Source organism: Bolinopsis microptera, chromosome 9, assembly GCF_026151205.1.
Source record: "Bolinopsis microptera isolate Bmic1 chromosome 9, MBARI_Bmic_1.0, whole genome shotgun sequence".
Lineage (NCBI taxonomy): Eukaryota > Metazoa > Ctenophora > Tentaculata > Lobata > Bolinopsidae > Bolinopsis > Bolinopsis microptera.
Genome location: NC_087080.1, coordinates 12,090,375 through 12,113,627, shown reverse-complemented (window position 1 = coordinate 12,113,627; position 23,253 = coordinate 12,090,375). Strand labels below are relative to the sequence as shown.

At 40.5% G+C, this 23,253-nt stretch overlaps 2 protein-coding genes across 2 annotated transcripts in view; one reads left to right on the top strand and one right to left on the bottom strand.

Annotated features, from left to right (window-relative positions):
- Nucleotides 1–23,253, top strand: part of LOC134820774 (uncharacterized protein C6orf136 homolog) — a 42,654-nt gene that overhangs the window by 10,411 nt on the left and 8,990 nt on the right. The gene's annotated exons all lie outside the window — the stretch shown is intronic.
- LOC134820484 (serine/threonine-protein kinase pim-2-like) lies at nucleotides 40–10,962 on the bottom strand. The gene is made up of 5 exons (XM_063830881.1): nucleotides 10,536–10,962; nucleotides 4,535–4,687; nucleotides 3,868–4,002; nucleotides 3,404–3,694; nucleotides 40–2,402 (listed from the first exon to the last, which is right to left on the bottom strand). The coding sequence occupies exons 1-5, from the start codon at nucleotides 10,665–10,667 to the stop codon at nucleotides 2,250–2,252; spliced, it is 864 nt and encodes a 287-aa protein (XP_063686951.1). The 5' UTR covers nucleotides 10,668–10,962; the 3' UTR covers nucleotides 40–2,249.

Sequence of the window (23,253 nt, the reverse complement as noted above, 5' to 3'; positions counted from 1 at the left end):
TAGAACAACTATTATGGAGAAACAAATAAAACCCGAACATTGCCTCAGAGTATATAATATGTCTCATAACAAGTGAACATTATATTATATCAAGTTAAGATACAATGAAAGACACAATAGTAAAGCACATCTCTTATTAAACAGTTGAATGAAGAGCCGGCTACTTGGGATTGTTTAGTTGGATAGCAAGCCGGCTTCTGATTGGGTTAAGTTCAGACAAGAGATGTGGTCGTTAATAGGTCGCGGTTATCTTTTGTGGCGGAGTGTTCAGAATATGTCACGTGGTTTCAGTAGTCACGGGCACTTGGCAACACTGCTAATATGGCTAATGAAAGGGCGTCGCCCGTTAAATTTTAAGGAAAAGTTCTAAGTCTGGTAAAAGAGAGTTTTTGGGACCAAATATTGTCGAAATGTTGCCGTTATCTCATGATCATATTCTGTCACTCGCCACAAAATTCACTGATAGCACATTTGTACACCTAGTAATCTTACTGAGCAACTAGAACACTGTAAACCATCACCTTTACTCACGTGACTGTACCATGCCCATATATGGTATTCACACATCAGTGATATTTGTTGTTTTTGGCCGTGCATTTAAGTTTTTCTTAGTGTTTTAGTTGCTCAGACAAAAAGTTGGTAAATTAGTATACAATACTATGCCCATATATGGAAACATGCCCATATATGGTAGCATGCCCTTACATGGTCACGAACATACCCTACACATTGGAGTCACACATTGGTACATAACACAAATAAATAAAATAAATATAATCGGACAGTAAGAGTACGGATAAAATTCTCCGGTCCCGTAATCTTGGTGCTGACCTGATCTCGGCACGTTTCAACCTCAATCCATCACTGGCATTTATCAGGTTAGCTTAATTTTGATTCATCCTGTCTAGCTTATCATTAACTGATAACCTTATCAGTTCAAGGTCAAGTTCCAAGATTACGATATCCGTGCTACATTAGCAACACGATATCCGTGCTACATTAGCAACACGATATCCGGCTAGGTCCGATATTTCACGGTCCAGTTAAAGCACGGAAATATAGGGGTAGTCAAATTGAATTATTTATGAAGGAGTTGTGAAACTAACGTTAATATCTCGAACTGATAAGTCTGCACACGCACTTCCAACTTCCCGAATTCAAGCTGGCACCCGACTTTAACCATTATTTCCGGAAATGTTAATGCCCCGGAAGGGTTTTTAAAGAAATTCAGCTGAGTTGAGTCAGGGTAGAATTGTGAGGGAAGACCCGGGATGTTTGAAGTGGTGTCAGACACTTGGTCAGATAATTAACAATTACAAAATTCGTTGCACATTAAGAGAAGATGAGCCAGCATCGTATTACATGATTTGTTACCGTGGTAACATTCTACACTTGTGTTTTAACTAGCAGTGCGAACCTAATTAGTTTTAGTTTTAGCTATTATCTACAATTCACCTTAATCTACACCCCAAATACTACGATATCAAACAAGATCCCGCTAAACAAACAAAGAAAAGAAAACCATGCCAAGTTTTAACTTAATTAACTGATTAATTAGTTCATTAACTAATATATCCCACCACATATTGAAATATATAATGTTAATCTCGGCAGAGTTGCATCTGAAAAATTGGTAACAGAGTTTAGTTAAAATGTTCGACTTTACGGTTTGAAAGCCTATTTTAAAATAATAAAACGGATTAAATGATGGTCAGATTTGCCATGACTCCACATATATCTAGCCGACGTAGAAAGTCTGCCAGCTTGACAAAGTTGTTTAAAATATTTCACATTAAACATGGAATATATAAATAATTATATAAAAGGAGTATAGAGCAAATTATATAATAATCATCACTGATAAACGTGTAGAAGTAATATCAGACGTGATATTACATCATAATGATAAGTCGGTCCATTAGATAAATAGTCAATCAAGTTAAACCCGCAGAAAAAATCTCCTGTTAAATCAAAAACACCAGGTTCGTTAACGAAACTTTCGGATAAGCGTCTAGTGCATAATCATAATTAATTATGTGCATAATTATAATTAATCATATAATTAGTGTAATCGTAATGAACGGAAGTAGCTGTAAACATCGCCAAGTCTGAGCCGTATATCAAATATACCCATACCATATCCTAATCAAAGTGGCTGCAGTTTATATTGTATCCTAGAGTTCAACACGGGATGGCAGTGTTGTTTTGACCATACATGGTAGCATGCCCATATATGGTCAGTCGGTTTTTCAGCTGTCCATTTGTAACCAGGGATGAGCTGCCAGGGTCTTGAGGTTGATCCTGTGGCGAGCTGACGTCTGGAGACATCCTTTCAACATGTCAAAACAGTTGTCTGATAAGTTGGAGGGGAGCTTCTCCCATGGTATCTGGGACTTCTTCACCTGGAGAAATAGGAGAGGTTAGTTAAACACAAGGATATATTTTTAGACATGTTATTAAAACTCCAAAAAGGAAAAATCTCATAATAGTTCCGCAGTTGGAAACCTTGAGAGTTATGACGTGTTTAGTACAAGGTCACAACAACTCTACATCACAAGACACTGGTGATCTAACTATCACCACAGTGACCTAACAACCATCACCACGACAATAGACATAGAAAGAGAGCAGTGACTATTGCTCGTCATAATAAGATAATGCATACTAGCAGGGAGGTGTGGCCACAATACTACACTCTAATGTGTACTCCTCCTCTTAAAGTAAAGCGTATTATTAGCTGTGATCTGAGAGACTCCTTTGTCATGTAGAAAACACGTGTGTGATAACGTGTGTTTCATTAGGTGTGTGTGTGTGTGTAACTAGGGGTAACACATGGTTACTAACAGAAACACATGGTTACAGCTCGGAAACACAGTGCACTGTGCAGGTATATTATATATCACGTGACTTTATAACTGTTAATCAAGGAGAGCAGTGTATTTATACAGGTGATCTCAGCGAAGATAGGCTGCTATAATATTAAGGGGGTCGTGAGATCACCACTATTTTGAGGTGTCCCCCAGGTTTTAATGCTGCCGCCTGTTAATTCACTCACACTGATTAATAACTCACTCTCTGTGCAACTCTGAAGGTTAAACGTGTGTTTTAAAGAGGATCTCTAGCCTATTTAGAGCGAATATATCGACTAGAGTTCACGAGACTGGCTGTTTATGGTAGATGAGTCTTTGAAAGGGGGTTGGAGCCTGTGCTAAGTGGTTCTAGATACATAGGAGTGATTTAGTTGAGACATGTTGGGCCCGATGTACTAAAAGTGGGCCCTATCTAGTATTAAGTGTGCATGTTTAAAAAACCGTTAAAATATAACCGCTTATTACAAGGTTTCCAACTCCGAACACAACAAAAGAAAAGTTGCGAAATCAACAAAAGTTAAAGAGATAATTACCTCATCTCTAGTAGCGAAGGGAGAGTCTCCAGAGAGACAGGTGAAGATGAGACAGCCAATAGCCCAGGAGGTGGCAGGGAGAGCCATGTAGCTGTGTCGGGTGTACCACTCTGGGGGCAGGTACACATCAGTTCCCTGGAACCTGGTGTAAGCTCTATCTGTCAGTTGAGAAGCGGACCCGAAGTCAATCAGCTTGACGTGGAGGTTGTCAGGGTTCACGAGAAGGTTCTCGTCTTTCAGGTCCCTGTGATCCACTTTACTTTTTAAACAGTGGTTTATAGCTTGTAGAACCTGCGAGATGGGAAGGGTTACTTCTTAGATTTCTAGAAATAGCCGGAATATTCTGGTTAAACCGTATCTTTTTTGAGAAGAGATATTCTAGAGAGATCAATATAGATGGAACGGAAATATAAGATCTTGGCACCAAAAAAAACAGGAAATGAATTTTGAAGTGAACTATTTACCTGTCTGATAATCTTGCGAGTGTGTTTCTCATTAAGTCTGCCTCTGTCACAGATCAGCTCGAACAAGTCGAGGTAACCGTGAGGGTACTCCATCACCAGGCACCATCCTCCTGGTACTTTGAAGTGAGCGATGTACTGAGGGGAGGAGGAGTGTTAGTTACCATGGTTACTATATCTTAGTTACTATGGTTACTACATCTTAGTTGCTATTGGAGTGGGATAACAGGTTAATTAAACTGTGTTTTGAGTAGATTTGTGTAGTTTGGCACAGACTTGGTTCAGAAACGAAAGCCGAAAGTACGAATGTTTTGGTTTCTTTGGCACGGGTCCAATGTGCAGTGTTACTGTTCGACCATGAGCATTGAGCCGTCGCGACAAGTGACTAGCAGCAGTTTAATCATGAGATTGTTCGCACAGCTGAGGGACTTCCTACAAATTTCTAGATGACTCGCCACTGTACAATCTTAGACCCTGCAGCTCTAAGCTAGCTAACACGGGGTCAAATCATTTAATATATGTGCACGTGATACCAAACATATAATTCACCGACTCTTAGTAAAGAAGAGGAGAAAAACAATGAATAGTGTACCATGGTACAGACGAAACACTACAATATTGCGTGCACTGTGCAGCTGCACGTGCAACAACTAACAAGTTCTCAAGTTACCTGAATAATAGAGCTGTGTGATAAGTTAGCGATGAGAGCAATCTCAGCTGGGACTCTCTGTCCGTCTAGCTCCAAATATCTGGAAATCCGGGACTGAGACATAACTTTAATAGCTACTTGTTTTCCTGTGTATTTGTGTTGAGCCAGGTATACCTGAGGGAGAGAGGGAAGGTTAGTACATACATTGTACAATCAGAATACAGTACAGCAGTGAGGGATGGATTATAGTGAGATTTGAAGAAACGAAGTGTAAGATGGGGTGATATTGAGGATATCTGTAATCATGAAGAGAGAGAGAGAGAGAGAGAGAGCTGATAGGTTGTTGTCCCAAGGTAATTACTTTACTGCCTTTTAACGTCTTAACTTGGCCCTTGTGCGTAGCATGTACGTCACGAATAGGTGGAAGCTACTAAATGAACGAGCTTTTAATTTAACTGTTGTCGCTCTTTCACGGTGTCGTACGTCACGAGTATTAAGTTATATTGAATATTAACTTCGCACAGAATTAACAGTAAGCATTATTGACCGTCAATTTCGGAGAATTCTTATTGGTTTTCTAATTATCCTGTTGAATATTCACAGTTATAATTTATTACACATTGTTACAGATACTTGTCTCCTGAATTATGCAATATAAGCTCACATTGGCTTGTGTGTAAATTTAAAGACTAACGTACAGCGTATTTACATCTAATGAGGGTTGGGTTAGTTGTCCTTATTACGGAGCATTACTTGTCACTAACCAATCAGAACACGGCCTGAGATCACGTGACAACTACTCTGGAGTCGATTTGGGTTAATTTCGCTTTTCTGAAAAAGAAGAAGCAACTTCCCAGATTACGGTATTGTGTGTGGTAGATTATACCAAGAATTGAGAGAAAGGTAGCTGTTAAACTACAGGAGGGTTACTTTTTGTATTGTTTGAGAGGAAGTGAGAGAGAGAGAGAGAGACAGAGAGATGACAAATTGTTGACAAGTTACCATGGTGACGCTGACAAGTAACGGTGGCCGCAGTAACGCACAGTGCTGACAGTTGAAACTCCTTGTTAGGTGCGAGTGTAGCTTATCTGTCAACTTATATAATGTGATCGGAAATTACACTGATCTTACTGGCTCGTTACACCACTTCTGATTGGTTATCAGACTGGTTTGCAGTGCTTTGATTGGTTAGCTCCAGGCTAGTTGTGTCTGATTGTTAACAGGATACAGCACAGACAATAGAATGCTAACAAGGTCAACAAGATAGAGGCGTGTCCACTTAACCCCAGATACAATCTGGAGATATAGCTTATTATAGCTAATTAGAGGAGGCAGATATAGCTAATTAGATAGCAGACTCGACTGAACTGTGTTATTACAGGGTGTACGTGTGAACTGTGTTATTACAGGGTGTACGTGTGCACAATTTACACTTAAAAGAGTGATCACGCACGGAGCTCAGATTAGATAGAAAGTGTTTGAGAATGTCCAGATTTAGCGCTAATTGTTGTCTTTTTAGCGCCACTTAAAAAATTTACTCGCCTAAATAACACTTCAAATTTCAATGTAGAAGAGGCAGGGCACTCTGAGAAACTGTAAGTTTTCATGATCTTATCGTTAAAGAATTCGGCCGGGTAATCTTATCTGTAAACCAGAAGTCTAGTTCACGTGCGTGTTTAGTTTCACAGATAATACTCTTATCAAGCAGTGTTCAGGGGGACGTGAGGGTGTTTCTCCCTTCAAAGTTACGTAATTGTTTGAGAGAAGGTCATGACAGGCGGAATCTACTTCTGAAAATCTGATAAGTTGGAATTTTCATGACTTGGTTTTATTTCTAGACGTTTTTTAATCATGATAAATTTTAAAAATATTGGAATATTGCCATCCACCATGACTGGACCCAATCTGCCAGCTTCCTCTAGATCAATTGTAAAACTACTAGTTTTACATTTCTCGCATACACAGAGTAAAAACGTCAAACACAGAGGCCTTGTAAAACATCACAGAACTGTAGCTACTGCTCACTAAGTCACCTCCAAAAATAGGATATAATAATGTAAGAGAACTATAGCACGGCTGAACCTCCACTTTGAAACGTGACCTCAGTTTTGACAAGTGCGACAACCAATCAAAGTATCAGAGCTCCGCCCACGTGATGCTTCTGGTCCAATCACCATGGTGATAGCCGGGCGTGGCCCAGCTGCTCAGGTGTTGAATTGATAGCTCAGATTACTTTATTCTATCACCTACTGTTGATAATGTTGATGACTAAGCATCATTGTCAGAAATCATTGCTTCATGTAAAAACACTGCACATTCAGAGCATCACTCAAATTCCTGGAATACTTTTCCAGATTCCTCAGCATAATCCTGGCTACACTTGGATATCCTGATGGTATTAATATTATCCAGCCGGGTAAATCGAATGACATATAATGTGTAATCAAATAAGCCGTAACTAACAGGAACATGAAGGTTGCGTCTGTGTTGCAAGACATTACGATCCCCTGTCTGTAACCCCCACAAGATCTGATGACATCACTACAACGGTTAAGATGATCAGACTATTACTTCATCTCTAATACGGGTCACTCTGTAATACTAGTAGTAATTACAAGGCAGTGTCAGGAGCCTCCTTGTGGTGGGAAATGACTGAGTTTTGATTGAGAATACCAAAACTGCACGTGGAGTGAAAGTGACAGCACGTGGAGTAAAGGTGACAGCTGCACCTTACCTCACTTAGCTGGACAGTGTCACCTGCACTTTCACCTTCATTTAAACCTGACCTAATATCACCTTCCGCCCTGTTCTGCGGATCAAAGACACCAGCACATCTCTTTGAAAAGACACCAGAACATCTCTTTTCAAATTCCTTTGAAGGTGTGACAGTAGTACTGAAAGTGTGTAGTATACATAATCTGAATGTAGTGAGAAGGTCAGTGTTTGCATGTCACATTGCAATGTCTCCACACCGTAGCAAGGTAAGCAAGGTAACGCTGCAGGAGGCTGCACCGTGACTGGCTAGGATGTGTCACGTGAAAAGATCTCTCTGCACGCTGATTGGCTAGGATGTGTCACGTGGTGGAAGCAATCTGTGGATTTGACTAGAAGGTCCAACTTTAGGGCTACTTCAGCCCTCATTCTCGTAAGTAAAGCTCTCTCTCGCACACAAAGTTTGCAGAATAACTGACCGCTGTAATCATGCCCGGGCTTGCTACCTTCTAATAACTACAAGTACACTACTCAGTGGGAGAGTAACAAAACCAGTTCTTTTAAAACCAGGCCCGATTAGATCAGGTTTTATTGTTGGGAGACAAAATGTCAGTTTGTTTGTTAGATCATGTTTAAAGGCAGGGACAATGTTTAGATCACATTAAAAAAGGGGACGAGCTTGTTAAATCACAGACTGTCATTAGTAACCTGCCGTTTCAGGAGAACTTCTATTGTTTAGTGTGAGATAAAATAGCACTGACTTATTGTGGATTAAAATAACCCTGACTTGTATTAGCGCTAACTAAAGTGGGAGGAGGCGATGTAACTAATTAAGTCTGTTAGTTACAGTAGACTGGTGTGTCTAGTCAGCAGCTGTAATTGTTAACAAATCTGGTACCTTTAGGAGAAGCTTGTCAGTGTTAACTCTAATGCTAGAGAAGCTTTATTTCACAGCAACAAGAGGCGAACAAAACTGTAAACTTTTATCACCCTCTCTGTGTAGAGCCCTACATTTCTCCCTCTCTCTAAAGAACCAGATATAGTTCCCTTTTCCCGGGTTAAATGAGTATCGGTTATAAGTTATCAGTTCTGAGGAAGTACTTTCTAGGTTTCCCCGATACAGAGCCATAGCATTATAAAACATGCTACTCCTTTCTCAAGAAAAGTAGCCCGATCTTCTGACGAACTTATTAAATCCTCCAGACCATATATTATATCCTACCTCACTCAGTGATATCTTCTCACAACCTCTAAAGACCTCACGACCTCTAAAGACGAGTGACGTTAGTAGACTACGCAGGTATCATTTCAGAGGGGGTGTAACTGGGCAACTGTTTCGTTTGACGTAGTCGCCACACGAAAACGGTTAAACGTTTCCTCTTAATATATGCGAAATAGGAATCAGGATGCTGGCGTGAAGAACAGGCGATTTTAACATTACTGTCTCGTGTCTCAGTCCAAGTAGTTCTGGTTTATAAATATTGAGCAATGCATCAGGCTTCTCAAAACACACTTTGCAGGCAAGTTCGCATATAGATAAAGCTTCAATTCGCACGTAATTCTTCTCGAAACCCAAAACCAGCGATCTTTCGCTTCTTCAAGTCGAAAAACAAGAGAGCTCTAAGTTAGTGACGGTTCTTATATCCACGTAACTCTTGCGATATTATGTGGTGACTCTATTTTATCAGGGATATAACAGTGTAGTATGCAGGGATTCAATGAGACTGCGTTACCGCTCCTCAACTCAAACACACCAGATCAAAGGGGGATTAACCAGAACTTGTTAAAACAAACGTTCTAGAATGTTCATTAAAATCCCGTTTTTACCCTTTTTTTCAGGGACTCGTACCGACCAGAATCTCGTGACATTTATCAGTGAGATGAAACCCTGGTGTCATGTTACCAAGACACACACTCTTAGTGAAGTTCCTTTCCTGGGGCCGATATCTATCACTCTAAGAGTGTAGTAGCCTATATCTGATGATATAACCCAAATCACGCCGGTCCCTTCCCTGGTGTGAGCCTGATCACACCGGATGGAAGTACTAGTGCTGTGTGTGTGAGTGCCCAGTATTACACTGTTTCCTGTTCAATAAGATGCCCACCCTCTCAGCTCAAGAGAGCGGGTATCAGAGAGTTTTACTGTGTACACAAAGCTACTCAGTCACAACAACAGGTCACTGATACACACCATCACATACCAGGCTACAATCACATACCAACCATCACATACCAGGCTATTGATATCTATTATTCTAGTTGAGACCCTCGAGTCTCACTTCTGCACACTAGCAAGCCTTGGCCGCTACAGTCCTGTGTACACGCGGCTAATTAACCTTATTATACCTTATTAGGAAGTGATATTATTCCATTTAAGGAACAACTGCTGAGTGCTGGGTATTGGAGCTCGCTATATATAACCCTTTGTGTGGGTAAGAGACCAGGTAATGATAAACATATTTAGAGGGGAAGGCCTCAGGGGAGACACCACATCCCGGGCCGGCCAATCAGGCGCTTTTATCGGATAAACTGACCAATCAGAGCGTGTGTTTCGGAGGCTGCCCAATGGGAGACAAGTTAGTTCTAAATACCCAGTGACGGCTAATCAGAGATTGCAATGTTGGTAAATCAAAGAGATTTAGGGCACAGTGTGTAAGGTAGGTGCTATTTATAGTAGCAATCAGTACGGAGACAGTCCAGACCTAGACCTAGGACTCACAGTGTCCTACTACATGATCCCACTATTAGATTAATAACAGATGAGTACGGACCGTCCCCTAAGTCCCTTGGCCTCAGGGTGCTCGGTGGACTTCTGTACGGGACTGGGGACTACCTAATTTGGGATAAGTACCCTGGGGGTGTCTGGAGTAAGACCTGGTCGGGCATGTCCGGGACAAAGGGTCGGAAAGTTGTGGTTCTGATCTAATTTACAACTTTGTGTCTAGAAGTCAATTATCATACAGCTCGAGAAAACGTAGGCTTAAAGTTAAAGTGCGAACGAGATGATACACGATGGTACAAACTATATGGTTCATGTACCAAGATGCAAATCTTTATTCTTTACTCAAGGTTGTGAAATTATAAGAATGGTGGTGGTATGTAATATTTATGTTGAGACAGCGAGTGTGGGAAAGGGTGGAAGTTGTGAGAAATCGAACGAATGAGAAGTCTTCAGTTTATTCAACAAGGGCAGGGTGAGATGTGAAAAATGGCAAAAAAGTACCGAAAACTGATTTTATGAAACAAGACTACCAACAAATATCAAAGTTTCAAGATGAGAGAAGATTTTCGAATAAAGAAGTAGACTGACCTTTCCATAGCCTCCAGTTCCAATCTGTTTGATCATGGTATAGGTACTGCTGCAAGAGAGAGAGGGTTCTTGAGTTTCCATCTTCTGACAAGGGGCTGTGGGGAGAGTGGGAGATGAACTCCCGTAGGACATAACGTTTGTGGAGTCGGGCGCCAGCTTGAAATCTTCCTTCAAACGAAATACAGGTTACACACAGAAAAAGTAGAAGCGTAAAAGTTAGGTCGGGTCCGGTTGGGTCCGAGTATATCTGGAGCAGAGTGGGCGGAGACGGAAACTAAAATCCTGACATCACGGGCTCGTAGTGACGTAACACACTGGCTCAAAGAAACGCTCAACAACGAGTCAAGGACACTGCTCTCTCTAACACACCGCACTAATTACATACATCATTATATACAGCGCTGAACTGTCCTCTCATTGGCGCGTTGCAACAACAACCAACCACTCAGTGCACAGCGCGCATCGCACGTGTCAACCTCCTGCTGCGCGTGTGATGCCCACGTGCCAGTATCAAGTTAGCAGCCCTACAGAGAATACACAACACGTGACGCTACGTGTCCTGTCACATGTTAACTCCGTGATTCTAATATTGCGGATGGAGGCTGGCTGATGGCCGCATCATCGTTATTTTTAGCTTAGCCTCAAATACACAGAGCGTGCCTAATCGAGGGAAATAAAGCAATCTTGAGGACGGCATTCAGGTTAATGAGTTCTGTCGGGAGTAGGAACCAATCTCCACTTGTTACTTACTTAACATAACTTTACTCGTTAAATTAATAGCTATCAGAGAGCATACTGCTGCCAGTGACTAATGAGCTATGTAAAGATACACTACCTACCAGTAACAAGGCTCTACATAAAGCATTAGGCATCAGACATTATGTAGCAATGTTACGTCATTCGTGGCACTGGGTAGCACTGAAAAGAAGCCCTAGGCTTTCTCTTGCCACCAGGTCAATACAGCCCCCAGAATTGCTCTACTTCCAAGACATGATGTCTACTGTCTACATTTATCTCTAGTGACCGGGGGACTAGAGGGGACTGGCCGGATATCAGGCTGATTCCAGTCCTGCTCTTCCGCCTTCCTCCTCCTAATCATCATCCTCACTGATATTATCAGACGTTACTTCTTCCGGTAGTGCGAACTCTGACAACAGTGTGAACTTGTCACAGTGTGAACTTGTCACAGTGTGAACTTGTCACAGTGTGAACTTGTCACAGTGTGAACTTGTCTCATCTCAGTTACGTTTAGCACATACTGATACTACTTACTCACTGCTGATGCTCAATGTTTATTGTATGTGACCATAATCCCGACCCGACCTTATATTCTAAATTGAGTGTCAAATTATATAGTTTTAAAATTACTGCAATTACACGCAAACGGGGTATTTGCCACGTCCAATTTTCAAGTTATAAATCGTTTAACAATGATTGGAGGCAACATGAAACGACTATCAACTGAAAACTCTGTTGTTAAACTGAATGTAAATTAAAACATACAAATGACAAAGCGGCACAACGATATTACAACAAACTAACAAAATAATAAGCTCAAGAAAATGCCTAGTTCGTGACTAACGAAATCTGTAACAAGACTGGCATTTTTACGTTATTATGGCATTACATAAAATATGCGTGTACTGCATATCACTAGTCAGTACCGTGTACTTTTAATACGGACGACAGTTTGACGACAGTTTGACGACAGTTGGTCACCCAGTATTACCCAGGATGCTAGTTAATATAACTGATAACACTGATTATTGTTCAAACATACAATCTTAATTATGTTTTATCAAATTGAGATCAAATCAATTAAGTGGGGCTATTGTCAAATTAGTTAAGTGGATAAAATTGATTAGTCAATTATTAAAAGCATTCTCAGACTAATCTAGATAATCTGAGACAAATGTAGTCGAGCTAATAGGACTTATTAAGTTGATGTGAGAAGAAACTAATTAATATCTTGGTTAATTAATCCGACAGAAGGTCAATTAGTTAATCCCGCTTGATATTGTAAACTAGACAGTAAAATGCAAACAAATGGCTAAATATAATACATTTATTTGAGAAAAGTTAGCCAGACACACAAACGCTGGTCACGTGGCAACTTACAAGCGAATGTTACTAATTAACTTATTAATAGATAATTAGTTAATTAAACATAAAATGCTGACGCCAAAACGGCTGTTGGAATTAAAGTGATTGAAAAATTTAAAACATAAGAGGGAATTTGAAACTTACAACGATGGTGAACGTGACAGGTTTGAATAAGATCGATTTAAAATGCAGCTTCTAGATCATGCCAATATTATCTAAATAAACGAGCTAAATCAGATCGACCAATACGAGAGTTGTATCGAGCATTCTGGCATAAACTACCTGTCGGGAAATAAATCAAGGGATGCAACTTGATCAAATAAACGAACCATAATTGGGAACAATCTGTAGTAAAAGAGAGGTGTCACAAGCATAATGAGAAGGTATGGCATTGCTCCGTATCACACTTCTCTCACAGACAAAGGTAAATTAGAGTAAGGGTGTGGTAGGTACAAAATACAAAAGAGAGGGTTGAGTATAATAGCAGCATATCGTCATTCTGTAATCTGTATCTCCTGTATGTTGCAAGCAGTGAGGTAAATGAAGCAGCGGGCAGTGAGACTGTAATAGTGGGGAGGCAGTGAGACTGTGATAGCAATTAGCAGTGCACTATAACCAGCTCACCGATGAGGGAGATATGGTCCACTAATATTTAACCTCAATACAAAGAGATACTGTCCACTAAGAATTAGCCTCAACACAGATCCATTCTACTGTAATCCGTGTATAATATACGTGTACACACTACACTATCTAAATCTTACACGGAGCTAATTTACATCGCGTTAGTCAGGTTCGAGAGGCTGCCTGGCTGCTTGTGCGTGTAGTCAGGAAGGTTCTAGAGGCTGCCTGGCTACTTTTGCGTGTAGTCAGGAAGGTTCTAGAGGCTGCCTGGCTGCTTGTGCGTGTAGTCAGGACGGTTCGAGAGGCTGCCTGGCTACTTGTGCGTGTAGTCAGGAAGGTTCTAGAGGCTGCCTGGCTGCTTGTGCGTGTAGTCAGGAAGGTTCTAGAGGCTGCCTGGCTGCTTGTGCGTGTAGTCAGGAAGGTTCTAGAGGCTGCCTGGCTGCTTGTGCGTGTAGTCAGGAAGGTTCTAGAGGCTGCCTGGCTGCTTGTGCGTTAGTCAGGAAGGTTCTAGAGGCTGCCTGGCTGCTTGTGCGTGTAGTCAGGAAGGTTCTAGAGGCTGCCTGGCTGCTTGTGCGTGTAGTCAGGAAGGTTCTAGAGGCTGCCTGGCTGCTTGTGCGTGTAGTCAGGAAGGTTCTAGAGGCTGCCTGGCTGCTTGTGCGTGTAGTCAGGAAGGTTCTAGAGGCTGCCTGGCTGCTTGTGCGTGCAGTCAGGAAGGTTCTAGAGGCTGCGTGGCTGCTTGTGCGTGTATAGTCAGGAAGGTTCTAGAGGCTGCCTGGCTGCTTGTGCGTGTAGTCAGAAAGGTTCTAGAGGCTGCCTGGCTGCTTGTGCGTGTAGTCAGAAAGGTTCTAGAGGCTGCCTGGCTGCTTGTGCGTGTAGTCAGGAAGGTTCTAGAGGCTGCCTGGCTGCTTGTGCGTTAGTCAGGAAGGTTCTAGAGGCTGCCTGGCTGCTTGTGCGTGAAGTCAAGAAGGTTCTAGAGTCTGCCTGGCTGATTGTGCGTAAAGTCAGGAAGGTTTTAGAGGATGCATGGCTGCTCGTGCGTGAAGTCATGAAGGTTCTAGAGTCTGCCTGGCTGCTAGAGGTAAAGTGCTTGGTAGGATTAGGTCGCTTACCAGGTATCAAAAGGATTTTAGCCGGTTATCAACGGCCTTTTAGCCGTACCATGCACCGATTAAACCTTGTACGAGTGTGGATCTTAAAGCAAGCGGATATATAACAAAGCTAAAGAAGCTATTACTAATAGTAATGGAAAATCTCGATAATATTATGCCGAATAAAGCTATATTGACAGAGCACTGCAATCCTCCTCCATATTTAAATATTACAATTATCCTTACTTTAGAGGATTCCGGTCCAAATATAGGCATGTGTAATTTAATGTGTAAGACCATTGATAGTCACAAATCTTTTCCTCGGAAGGAACATAATGAACCACTAACCGACGGGAAAGGAGATGGAAGAGACTTTATTTGACGAACGACAAGCAGAGTCCTTAGCTTATCAGTAAAAGTAAGGAAATATAAAAAGTATATCAAGTCGCGGAAAGGAACGATCTCATGTCATTTCTATGGAAACATATAAACATTCTGTCGAATTTGAAGTAAAGACGTGCTTTATAAATTCAATCTCCGTACCACCAAACCGGAAAAAAATAATTAAAGTCTTTAAGTTGAGACGAAAACTAGATTCCCTCGATATCACGTGAAATTCTAATAACGAAGGTTTTTAACCGATTTACAACCTAAGCTAGCAGATTAAGATCGATTAAGGCGCCCAGTTTTGCGGCTAAGCTTCTAATGTCTAAAATATGGATGACCATCCCCCCAATGACCAAACTGTTGGATTGGCGGAGATGATGTGTATCTACAATCAGACCTATAAATAGATCACGGTATTGTTTCAAGTCTGTGTTGAGGTATGTCGCCCTGGTGCTACTCATAAAATAAAGAAAGAGAACTGTAGAGTATCTGTGTTACATCTCTGACCTTCGACAAATGATTCCTTTGAAAAACTTCTTCAACAACAAATGAGTGTTACTGCAGCTACCTCCGAAGAGAAAATATATATACCGAGAAGTGAGAAGTCCGGAGTCATACTAGTAGTATTTTACTCCAGCTAGTCGAATATTCGTGCAATATTCCAGAATATTAAACGTTATTAAAGATATATTTGGAGAGCCAATTTCGAAACTTACTCATAACCATTAACGGTAACCAACCGACCTAAATCCGCATAAAGATCACGAAAATTAAATATCGAAGATGCAGATTTCGAATAACTGGATTCTGCCGAACCAGTTTAACCGTGCCATCTTCCCGGCAGCGTTAAGTTTTAGCTGCAAATACTAAATGGGACAGTTAACGCTTCAACGAACTAATTCCAGAGAAACTTTGAAGATCGCGCATATATTAAAGAGCTGTAAAAGGTGTTCGGTTATTGAAACTCGATAAATTTTCGAAAATGACCCAGTGAAGATCAAAAATTCAAATTTTATAATGAGATGTTTAAGGCAGCTGTCTCCCTTCCCAGCAAATATCCTACTTCCTCGCGTGATATTGCTGTTTAGAGTTTAATGCATAAAAAATCAATATCTAATATCGATGGTTAATATTAAATATCGAACATCTATATTATATATTAGTTACGACATACTCATAAATAAAACTTTCAACATTTACTGCATCTGCCTTTAAGACGGACTAATACAGCAAAGAAAAGTGGAACATAACAAAATCACTGGACCTCACAGAACATCAAGAGTTGACCAAGTTCAATAGAAAGAAATGTAATGAGCAACATTATTATTAGTTCAACAGAAAAGATTGAGCTATACTGTGGAACTGTATCTACACAATCGGAGAGCACACTCCTCTCTCCGCAGAATACAATACTATCTTCACAAAGTGTGTGATAAACTATGTAATAATGATTTGTACACAGTGTCGTCCACAGTAGTAGTCGGAGTCCTTAGTCAACGACCTGCTCCTTTATAATGTGTTCTCTTTTATAATGTGACTACAGGTACAGTGTACACCTCACTGCTCCGTTTTGCGGCCCCGAATAATAACATATAATAGTATATAATAGCACAGCGTTAAGTTTAGTGTGTTAAGCTATATAGTAGTATATAATGTTATTATATATTATTACAATACTATTGTTACGACCTGCACACTGCACAGCTCGCAGCTGTGTAGTTTACTGTTCTCAATCTGCAGAACAAGATGGAATAACAGTGCTGTTTTTATAAAGTATTAAAAGGAAGGTAAATTTAGAGAAAAAAAGCCAAGATTTTTGAAATTGAATACAAAAAGGGCGCCGTGATGAAATACAACAACGGAGCATAGGTACAACTACAAAAGGAACAAAAAACGAAAGTACTAGAAGAAAAATTTTGTCGGAAAAATTAGGTGGCAAATCACAAAAGTGTGAGAAATGGACAAACAGAAATTCCCACCATAATTTTAAACAGAAAAACAGATGAGTGGCTAACATAAGTATGACGATAATTCCACTAAGATTGGACATGATATTATGAGCGTCACTTCTCCAGTTTCAGCATGTTAATATTCCTGGTGATTGACGTGACAGTGTCGTACTTTAATCAGCACTCATTCCAACCGTCGTGTTGATGAAGCAGCACGGAATCTGTCGTGTGTTATATCACAGATGTGGCGTTTCAAGGATGAGACTTGAAGAGGGATCAACTACTTTATGAGTTATCTCTTATAAGTGGTGTGATGCAGCTCTGCCAAATTATGATACTGAGAAAAGCAATTTAGACCGAGTTGTGCGGTTATATAACGTATGTGGTGGATATTTAAAAGCTGTGTCAGGGGGAGAGAGAGAGAGAGAGCAAATGTTACGATTAAACTGGTCGCAGGCTAGTTTAAAGTATTTATTAAAATTATGCAGAATCCGCACTGCACTGTGACACAATTAACAGCTTATCCTCTCTGATCGAGGTTTAAAACTAAACGGTATGTCTGGGACTGTTGAGACTTTAATAAACAAATCCTCGTGGTGACAAGGACATTAAAATAGATGTTAATAGATTGAAGACAGCTAACTTCAAAACTCAAAAGTCAACAAGCATAACTTCGTGGAATTTAACCAGTTCTCAGTCACCAGTTTTCATTAAATATATTTAAATGGGATGAACATATTTACGATATTGACGATAAAGTGGCGGTACGTGTGGTAATATTGGTATCAGAAGGTAGGAAGTGAAATGGAATTTCACTTATAAGCAGAATATCTAATGCTGATTATTTACTCCTATCAGATTGGTTATACTTGGAACTGTAACTTACAACCTAGTGGTTCTCAGAAAAGCTTGCGTTTCAAGCAGGTGTTTAGCTTTCTAAGAGATATCAGTTCTCGAGCTTATATATCGAGAATTTTGTATCGAGAATACACAAATAAATCAGAATCATGAATATGCATGACGATTCAATGCTTGGAAATGAACAAAGCAATGATAATTATATGAGTGATGAATATGCGAAAGCCGTGTTTTACAGGCAACAAACAGAGCTGATGTAATGCTAGTCTGGGGCTTATATTCTGCCGTCAAACAATGAACAGGAATGCTCTGAATGTAGCTGATATCACATCTATTTTGAAAATGAAGCACAAGGTTAATAACAGACAATAACAATCCCTGGATTGAGGAATGTGTACCACTATTTTCAGTCCGCCACCCAGACGAGCTTTATAATATTAAACCCATTAAACATAATAGGGGAATCATAAAACCTGATACTTTGGTTAAACTCACTTCTAATTTAAGATCTGATATTATGTTCCCGTTATATTCATTACCACTCATTACATTACTCCTTCATCAAATAACTCATTATCACTCCTGCTGTTACTAACTGGTTTCCATCACGAAACCCATCACTTTTTCATTATCACCCATGTAACGAACCTAGCTCTAACTGGCACAAACCTTCAAGCAAGCCCCGACGACATGTAAATTAACCATGTTATACAGCATGATTAATAGTGTCGTCAGAAACAAAAGATTAGCTCTGTGAGAAATTGTTCAAATGCCATGCACCTTGTGGGCTTGTACACCAAATTAAAGTTATTTGAGGAATTTAAGTGTTTCAAATACTGCTTTGATCTTGACTTTATAGAAGACGACGTCTGAAGTCTCAGGCAAGAATATCTTAAAACATGGCAGCTTGAGAGGAGCTCTCCTGACATCTTAACAAAGCTGTGAGTTATCTTGTATGTGGTTATTGAAGTATTCTAATAAACTATTTGTACAGTACATCAGAATAGTCTCCTCGATAAAAGATAGAATACGGTGCGTGCTCGGTTAAATACCAAATGTTGTCCTCGGCGAATATTCAATTACGGTAAACTGCAATAGGCACATTTATTAGCTTCTCCAGCAACCATCGCATATATAAAGTTACTGGATTTAGAATATCCAGTAAAACTAGACATATTCATTCGTTCTCCAATCGTTTAACTCCACCATGCTATTTTCTGATGGCTTAGCAACGGCTGAGTCGCGACTGTCTCTCTGTAAAAACTTAATAGTAACGGTAAATAGTCAGACAGGGCATAAGTGTTTTCAGTTCATGGTTTTTACCGAGAAATAAAGGATGAGAGACGAAGCAAAAAGAAAACAGTTACCTTTAAAAAAACAAGGACGTATTTTTATCGATTGGGCGACATCTGTCCGACAGCGACATCTGTCCGAAAGCTGAATTAGGGATTTCGGACAGATGTCGCTGTCGGACAGGAGTCGTTTTTGGCGACATCTGTCCGAATTTCGGATCATATTGTAATTTCGGTTCACATTCGTATTTCACAAGCTCACGGGTAATCTCGTGACGTTCTAAAGGTGATGTGATCCCTTAAGATCTGATCCATCGATACGTGATTGACTAGTTGAGAACAGGATCGTGCTAGCCGTACCCTAACAAGCTGTCGATCACATCACAGGACATGAGTACATATAGGCTGTAGGACTATTGAGCGGTGGACTGTTGAGCGTAGGACTGTAGGTCGGTGAAGGTCGGAAGTAGGACTGTAGAGCGGTGTCAATCGCCAGGGTAGGACTCTAGAGCGGCCGCCCTTATAGATCTCACAACATGAGGACTTTAGAGCGGCACGATCCTAAAATAAGGACTGTAGAGCGGTGGACTGTTGAGCGGTGGACTGTAGGCCGGTGAAGGTCGGAAGTAGGACTGCAGAGCGGCCCTCCCTTATAGATCCCATAACACGAGGACTCTAGAGCGGTACCCTCCTATAACATGAGGACTCTATAGCGGTTGAAAATTTGAAGATTGAACACTCAACGAAGCCGCTCTAAAGTCCTCATGTTGTGAGATCTATAAGGGCGGCCGCTCTAGAGTCCTACCCTGGCGATTTGACACCGCTCTACAGTCCTACTTCCGACCTTCACCGACCTACAGTCCTACGCTCAACAGTCCACCGCTCAATAGTCCTGCTCCCGTACATATAGGACAGCAGTATGGAGATCACTTATAGCAATCCACAATGGCAACCAATCTTCAGTTTATCCCTGGACGCAAACAAGGCTCGGAGAAACCTGTCCTAAATGGCTTCAGATACGTCTTCGACAAGCGAAGAGACGACACCTCCTACTGGAAATGTTCGGATTTCCGAAAGGGTTGCAGAGCCCACATCCGTACCGTGGACAGACAACTGATCAGAAAGGCTTCTGGTGGAGATCAACCGACGAAGCTGCACAGATGAGGATTCCTCGCTCATCCAACATCGCAGAAGGTTGGCATCACGGATTCCATTCAATGCTGTCCTGCTCGAAGCCCACAATTTGGAAGTTCCTTGATTGCCTTAAAGCAGAACAACCCCTTACAGACGTGAAGAAAACCAAAAGAGACGGGCGGGAACTACCTGAGCCACGTGCACCCAAATGGATCCGTTATGATCGACAACTTCAAAGAAATTTGACTATGCTTTAGATTTGATTATGTGATATTGTATTATATTGAATTAATTTATAACATTTAAATAACATTGAAACTATTGTCCAATTTATCGACATCAAATTAAAATAAACTGTGGTAGTAAACTATAGCTCAGATCATATCTCAAATTGGACATGTTACGTATACAATTTAGCAAGTAACAGTTTAGATCATGTCTCTAATTGGAAACGTTCACAATTTCGGACAGATGTCGTTTTTTTTTGGTACCCTGATTCGGACAGATGTCGCTGTCGGACAGATGTCGCTGTCGGACAGGAGTCGTGTTACCATTTTTATCTAGTAGTGATCAAATTATCTGTTTTTTTCTCAAAACTCAACACTGTAATCATAATACTTGTCGTGCTGATAAAAAACGTAAATAAAAACAGGTACACGCGACTCTTCATAAATAGAACGTTAGAAATGCGATACACTAAATGGAGAGTGAAAACTGTCGAAACTTTCGAAACTCTAGAAGCTCTAGAAGCAGTGATCCAGTGAGCATGGAGAGTAGATATAAGAATACAGCGCGTTATGGAGAGTAGATATTGAGTGTGGATCACTATCAACTAGATCTGCTGCACAAAGAGAGAGAAGCCTATATAACTGAGCTTATAACCATGTAGGCCCTGTCTTACCGGTACTTTGACAACCTCTCAACAGGAATAAGCACACTCTTCACTCCGCAAAGTTATTATCATGTAATAACCTTGCTATTATATAGATTGAGATTAGAAACATACTAATTATAAGGAATTATCTAGAGGATAAGGGAAAGGTGTGTCTCCGTGTTATGACATGAGAGAGTGGTGTGTTTAACGGTATTAGGGATATGGAGCAGACTTGTTAATAACCATATCTTAAGTCTGATCAACAGTTAAAACACATCTTATTGACAGACGTGATTGTCTTGAAAGTTTCAACTGGCTGGTAGTCTTGAAAGTTCTAGTTTTGTGTTTGTTTGGCGACGGGAAGGAGCTCTTTGAAGAGTTGAAGTCAGCAAGATATGGGGAACTGTAAATTTGGAGTCAGCAATATATGAGGAACTCTAGGAGACAGCAAGGTCAAATCGTTACAAAGAGAGCAACTAAGGGAATGTTAAAGAGTGTTAACAACGAGTTGAGGTTAACAAAGCATTTTAACGAGATGCCGTGTATGTAATATATCTAGAATATGTGTTACATTATGCGAAGTCGCAAGATGTACGGTAGGGTTGTTACATGCTGCATATAGTCATGACAAAGCGTTCTCCGCGACATGTTAAGTCTGCAGAACCTGCTGCAAAACGCGCACTCTGCAAAGTTATTATCATGGGTAAAGTTGTAAAACTGACACATCTGCACATCCGAGCGTTCAGCAAATGTTTTACATACCAATCATCGATACACAGATAGCAGTGCACGTCAGGGAGGAATGCCACGTTGAGTTCGAGTAGCAAATCTAAATTCAAATTTAGTTTCGAGAAATTGAATCATGGCTAAGTGGGTATTCCTGTTTCCTGTTTAATCAGAGATAAAGTACTGAAACGGGAAATTGGCTCTCAACAATCTGGCCCGAGAAAATTCAGCTTTAAAAATAACGGTACTTATAAAGTTATCATGCTAGACAAATTGAGACTTGAGTGGAACTGGGAGCAAATATATTACTATAATAAGTGAGACAAGTGGTACTGGAACATCTGATAATTATAAGCTAGACAAATTGTACAATTATATGCTGGACAATTGGAGCTGGAACATTTAACATTTTAATAATTTAAAGCTGGACAATTGGAACTGGAAGTCGAGATTTACATTTATAAGGCAGAGAAATTAAATGGATCTGGGAGCTAACAATCATATCGGCCAATCAATATACTCAACCGCTTTAAATACTGATCACATCATCAGCAGAATGATATCATAATGATCAGATCACCATATTTAGTGACCTGACTTGTCAGCTCAACTGTGACAATCTTGTCACTCTTGTTAAAGGTGTGACGGTAACATCACGTGACATTGTGCGGACCATAACGTCTGACCTATTATTGGATACACTAGGAACTAGTCAGATGGTGTGGTCTCACTATGACTTTATACTAGGTGGACCTGGTGACTCCGCAAAGTTATTTTCACTGGTAACCTAATAAACCTCCGCAAAGTTATTTTGACTTGTAACCAGGTAAACTGTCTTATCGGTATTAATTAAGTTTGTCACAATCTCGATGATAAACCGGCTGGGTGTCGTGTAAAGTAGGAGTGAACAGGCCAGGGAACGTGTCACGTACAAGTGTGAGTAATGATCATACAAGTGTGGGAGAACTTGTTTACTGTTGCAGTCACTATACAGTCACTATACATTCACTATACAGTCACTTACTGTTGCACTTTGCAGTCACTAGTCAGGCGTAGCTTTACATTACTAGCATAACGTGCTGACTCTTACAGCTTTACAAATTTAATTGTCTTGTTGTAAACGAAACGTTCAGAACCAGTATCCATGACATACAAGGGGGTAACCATAGCAAAGGAGATAAGCAGAGCAGTATAGAGAAGTGAAGCAATAAGGAGAACCAATTGAGCGAACCAAATGATCGGTTTAACTAAAGCAGTGCAGAGTACTTGTCAATCCTGCTATTTATAGTAAATCTCAACCGTACGGAATTAGAATAGCTAAATAATTTGAGTAGCCTCTTACGAGCGTCATTTCATCAAAACAGTTTAAGCTTTAAATGAATGACAATTTAATGAGAGAGATATTTGTGGGCTGATCTCTGAACTAGAAGTACTGACTGATCGCTCGGGCATGATTATTGCTTATATTATATGATCCCGTACCCATTTTATGGGCATGTTTTATTAATTCTCGTGTTGACCTCAATATATTACACTGCCAAATAGGTGCATGTCTGCAAGCAAACTGACTCGTGTTCCGTACATTACAAATTTTGATTGATATCCGGTCATTCCATTAAATAACTGTCAGGTTATTCAGCGAAGCAGTAAAATCTGGCAAGATCCTCACGGCTGTTGCTCTCA